This window comes from Carya illinoinensis, chromosome 14 (assembly GCF_018687715.1).
Source record: "Carya illinoinensis cultivar Pawnee chromosome 14, C.illinoinensisPawnee_v1, whole genome shotgun sequence".
In the NCBI taxonomy this organism is placed as follows: domain Eukaryota; kingdom Viridiplantae; phylum Streptophyta; class Magnoliopsida; order Fagales; family Juglandaceae; genus Carya; species Carya illinoinensis.
The window spans coordinates 17,870,695-17,875,964 of NC_056765.1; the positions used below are offsets into that span (position 1 = coordinate 17,870,695).

A 5,270-nucleotide genomic window follows, 5' to 3' on the forward strand; every position below is an offset into this window, starting at 1 on the left:
TAGCTGTAGGCACTTCCAGTTCTATACATACATTTTGCCTATGGTGGAGTTAAAGGAGCAAGTTTGATTGTTTTTCCATTCTTTTCAAAACTATACATATTCTTGACCCCATCATGGATCGCCCTCCTATCATACTATCATGACCTCTCCAATAAAATATAGCTAGCATGCATAGGCACTACATCACAAAGTACCTCATCTTTGTACTTCCTAATTAAAAAAGATACTAACACTTGCTTATTTACTACCGCCCCCAACCATTCAACCACTGCAACTTGTATGATTTAGGGTGTTTTAAAGTAGGTAAATTCAATTTCTCAACTAAGGTAGTGCTAGCAACATTAGTACAACTTCCCCCATCAATGATCATACTACATACCTTGTTGTTGATGTGGCATCTAGTGTGAAAAATGTTCTCTCTTTGCTGCTCTATATCATACATCTTAAATTCTGTATTGGGAGCACGCCTAACAACAAGAGACTTGCCATACTCTTCATTCTTATCGTACTTATTCTCAATACTAGACTCACGTCTCCTCCTATCTCTCCCACTTTACAAATTTCAAATCAATGCACCTTGTTGTTCCATCTTATCCCTCACTTCCCTCAACTTCAAATTTAGCCTTTCAAACTTTTGTTGCATGGACTGCAACACAAGAATGAATTGTCTGTCATCCCCTTCGGTGAACCCCAATCGACTCGCTTTGAGACCCAAAAATAATATTGGAAAAAACAAATCCAAGAAAGCCAAACTCAAGTCAATGGATGGAAGAATCAAGATCCATTGAGAAGCTCGTTTCAAGAATCTAGATTATATGAAAATCTAGACCCGTTGAAGAACCTGTCTCAAGAACCCAGATTACAAAGGAGGAATGCCACAAAGGTTGTGATTTACCTTCGATAAATTCAAACGTTCAATCAAGAACAAGAGGAGAAAAACTCAACTCCCAATTAATAAAATTCATCACTTTCAATAATGTCTTGCATTCTCAAAAGAGGCTACAAGTGCTTTAAATAAACAATCCCAAAACCCTAAAGTGGGCCGCAAGTACTGTAGCGTGAACAGTGCCGCGCTACAGTAACGTCTAAAACCCTAGTTCATATAAATTAATAAATTTTCAAATATGCTCTTGGCCAAAATACAAGGCCTTTCCAAAAACCCTAGTTCATTAGAAATAAGATGTGTGGGCTGGACATCCCCAAGCCTAATTATTCTAGATTAATTCCTTTGACTAATAAAATAAGCTCTTTTAATGAAATAAATAAGTCCATGGCCTTCAATAACAATAGGCCCAAGTCTTGTCTTCCATAGCGTATCACATGGATGAAAACTGGATCTCCTTTTCTTAAGCTCATCTTAAATGTTGGGCTCTTGCTAAACACGTCTCAAATGGATTTCATCCATCCTTGCATAGCTTCCTTGATCTTTCTAGCTCTTGATCTTGTAATTGCCTATTCTGAAACTTACAAAGGCTCTTTACAACTTGGTCTACCTTGGGGCCCATCATGTTGTTTCCTTTAGCTTGAATCACAACAAACTAAGCTATTAGCACTTGGTGTCACAGTTGTCATGCCTCTTTCCCTATTGTGGTCTATCATACCTTGGTATTATAACTAGGAATAATGGTGACAAAATGACTAGCATTTTTATAGGAGGTGCAGACATTGAAGATGACTATATGAGTTGTTTATTCGATGTCAAACTTGGCGCATCTCTTTCTATTATTTGGGCCATATCTCAGATGAAGTTACTTGGGCTGCTGACTTGACAACGGTCAAGGATGAACTTCGAAGTAGCTAGTTAAGAAGGTGCATAGTACATGAAAATTCCACCAAGATTGATGTTCATGGCACAGGTGGTAGGAACTTTACTAGCAGTAAATGTATCCATGCGAACCTTGGTTAACCAAGAGTGCATCACTACTCTAAACCTTGAGGACAAGGTTTTTTTTTTTTCTTTTTTTTTTTTTTTTTCTTTTTTTTTTAAAGGAAGGAAATTGTTATGAACCTGAAGCGAAACGATTCCATTGTCTACAATAGTCCTTTGATTTATTACTCAAGTTGTGCATTTTGGCCAGCCTGTCAATTATTTGCTTGTTATTTTTCTTAAGGGGGGGGGGGGGGGGGGGGGGGGGGTGGGGAGGTGGGGTGAGGGAAATAAATCATTATGGAAAGATTCTATTATCGATGTTGTTCTTCCCAGAGAATTGAGGGAACTTGAATACCTCTTGTAACAATCTGAGTGAAAGAAGATTATGAATATTTTCTCGTTATCATCCAACCTTTACATGCTAGTTTGCTTATATACGTTACACTACATATCAGAGTCATAATAGGAACATTGGCTGAAAGCCATGGTTCATTGCCTATTTTGTTTTTATTCTATCCCTATCCCCTTTTCCTATGAGCACTACATGAATCACTGTAATCGGATCCTTGTATGGGGTACCTGATCCCCTCCTCACGTATACTTGATTTAATTTTAATGCATCTTCAATTACCAAAAATGAAAAAGATAGGGTCCACTATTCATCATCCTTGTGTGTAGGAACTATTTTATCATGATAGAATTGCAACTTTTATTTCATCATCTTTTTTGATTCTTGACGTCTGGAGTGTGACTAGTTAGTCCTTTTATTTTTCGGTATACAACATCTTTATTGAATTAATAAAAACAAAATTGATCATATCTAGACAACCACGTTACAACTTTTATACATTAACCATATAATATTTAAATATTAATTTATATAATACTTATTTAATTTTAATGAATTTGAATTTAAGAAATAATAAAACTTAGTGATTAGTTGTATAAAAATATAGTGTGGCTGTCTACTTATCATTGCTCTTATAAAAACAAAATATTCACTGCGGAACCCTTAAAATTATTTAAAAAAAAAAATTAAAATGTCAATACTTTCTTATATTACTTGACGTAACAAACTAAGATGTCGAGGGTGTCAAATGATACTTTGAAATAATAGGTGACGTTTCTCAACCGCGCTCTACAACTGAGTTCTCTCCTTATAAAACATCACCAGATCCCAATTTCATGATATCCTCACATCAAATTAGCTAGCACTCCCCACGCCATCACAACTAATAATAAATATGAACGGTGCATCCTTGCTAGCTCCCATTGCTAAGAGGTAACAATAAAAAGCAAAGCTTTTGGTACCTTTTTGCGTTAATTTCCTTTCATAATATTATTCTCCTTCTCTCCATAGTTTATATCATTCGTTGTGATATTTCGAGATTTCCCATAATAAAATTTGGAATATGCAGATTAGCAGGTAAGGTTGCTATGATAACCGGAGGTGCAAGTGGAATTGGAGAGAGTACGGCAAGACTATTCGCTAAACATGGTGCTAAGGTCATCATTGCTGACATCCAGGACGAGCTTGGTTTCTCGGTTTGCCAAGACAAAAGCATCAATGGTGCCATTTCCTATGTCCACTGCGATGTCACTAGTGAGTCTGATGTCCAGAATGCTGTCAATGCTGTAGTGTCAAAGCATGGAAAACTCGATATAATGTTCAACAATGCAGGCTATGCTGGCCAAAGCAAAGCAAACATCTTAGCTGTCGAGCAGAAGGGTTACAAGAGAATTTTTGATGTGAATGTCTTGGGGTCATTTCTAGGGGCAAAACACGCGGCCAAAGTAATGATTCCAGAAAAAAGGGGCTCCATTCTATTCACTTCAAGCTGTGCAACACAGTCACATGGATTGGTCTCGCACATCTACACGGCATCCAAGCATGCCGTTGTGGGACTAACAAAGAATTTATGTGTTGAGTTGGGTCAGTATGGAATTAGAGTCAATTGCATATCACCACATGGTGTGGCCACTCCTATGTTCCTAAAATCAATGGGAATAGACAAGAAGAAAAAGGCGGAAGAGATTATATCCTCTGCGGCAAATTTGAAAGGACCAGTTTTGGAAGCAGAAGATTTGGCAGAGGCAGCGTTGTTCTTGGCAAGTGAGGAGTCCAAGTACGTGAGTGGGCTCAACCTAGTCGTGGATGGGGGTTATAGTACAACCAATATAGCTTTTGAACAGAGCATACAAAAGTTCTTCACCTAAGAACAAAAACATTATGGTTATCTTTGACTAAGCATATTTCTATATATATATATATATGGATGTTTCATAATAAATTCATGGGCCCATGATGAATAAATAAAATTTAATAGCATATTCGGCTTCTAATCTTGAATCGAGTATTTTATTCTTTATGAAGAGATTTTTTTTTTCATTACAATAATATTTAAGGTAGGGGGGTATGTGCAAGGTGCATAATTGTGTGATAGCACAGTAATTGAGTCGAGATTTTCCCTCAATGACTTGTGGAGAGCTATAAATCGCAATGTAACTAGTGACTTAAACCATGACATCCAATCTGCCAATTACACAACTAGAATTTTTGTTACTGTTTTAGCAAGAAATGAGGATTTTGTCAAGCTGGAACGATCTAATTGAAAGTCTATTTTTTGACACACCAACACATTATTGGATTAAGTCCCAAACTGATGAAGAAACACTAGTATTTTAGTTCTTTTCTAACTACAATGCTTCCACAATATGTGATGTATTGACAAAACTCAGGCAAAGTTGTAGTTGACTTAGCCAAAGGCTCGAGGAAAGTGAAAACTGCTTGTGCACTAGTGATTGTTGTTTTTCCCAATGAACTAATTAAACAAGATCGAGGATCACCGTATATTTATGTGCAATAGGTGGTGTATGTCACTACAAGAAATAAGATTATTTCCGGCGACCAAAGTCCCCGGAAATACTACTAAAGTTAGCCACTATTACTTATTTTCGGTTATTTTTAGTTGCCACTAAGTAGCGACTATTAAAGAGCCAAATAAAAATTTTTCTTGCTACTTTGAGAATTGTCAGAAATACACATTATTTCTGACAATAATTATAGCCGCAAATGTCAGAAAACTGTGTCACATATGTGATATTCTTACGTTACTTAAGAATGTGAAGTTTTTACTCTTTATAATAATTATAAAGGGACTCTAATTATACCATTAATATAAACATTGAACCTGTATAGCCGCCACATGGTCAAAACCATAACCAATTTTTCATGGGGCGTGTTTGAATATTTGTTCTATCCTAACATGCATTGGTCAATACAGGTGTCACGTTATTGATGGGGTTGGATATTTGTTTTTGAATGGTTGAATTTAAGCTTGGTCCATATAGGTGTCGTGCCTGACACTTTGAATCTAGATCCAACGTGATTTATAACTTT

General features: G+C 36.5%; 1 protein-coding gene across 1 annotated transcript; it reads left to right on the forward strand.

Moving 5' to 3' along the window:
• The first annotated feature begins 2,992 nt into the window (after positions 1 to 2,992).
• On the forward strand, positions 2,993 to 4,213 carry LOC122294805 (secoisolariciresinol dehydrogenase-like). The gene is made up of 2 exons (XM_043103778.1): positions 2,993 to 3,152; positions 3,289 to 4,213. Exons 1-2 carry the CDS (start codon positions 3,115 to 3,117, stop codon positions 4,085 to 4,087), a joined length of 837 nt encoding a protein of 278 aa, XP_042959712.1. The 5' UTR covers positions 2,993 to 3,114; the 3' UTR covers positions 4,088 to 4,213.
• The last annotated feature ends 1,057 nt before the right edge of the window (positions 4,214 to 5,270 follow it).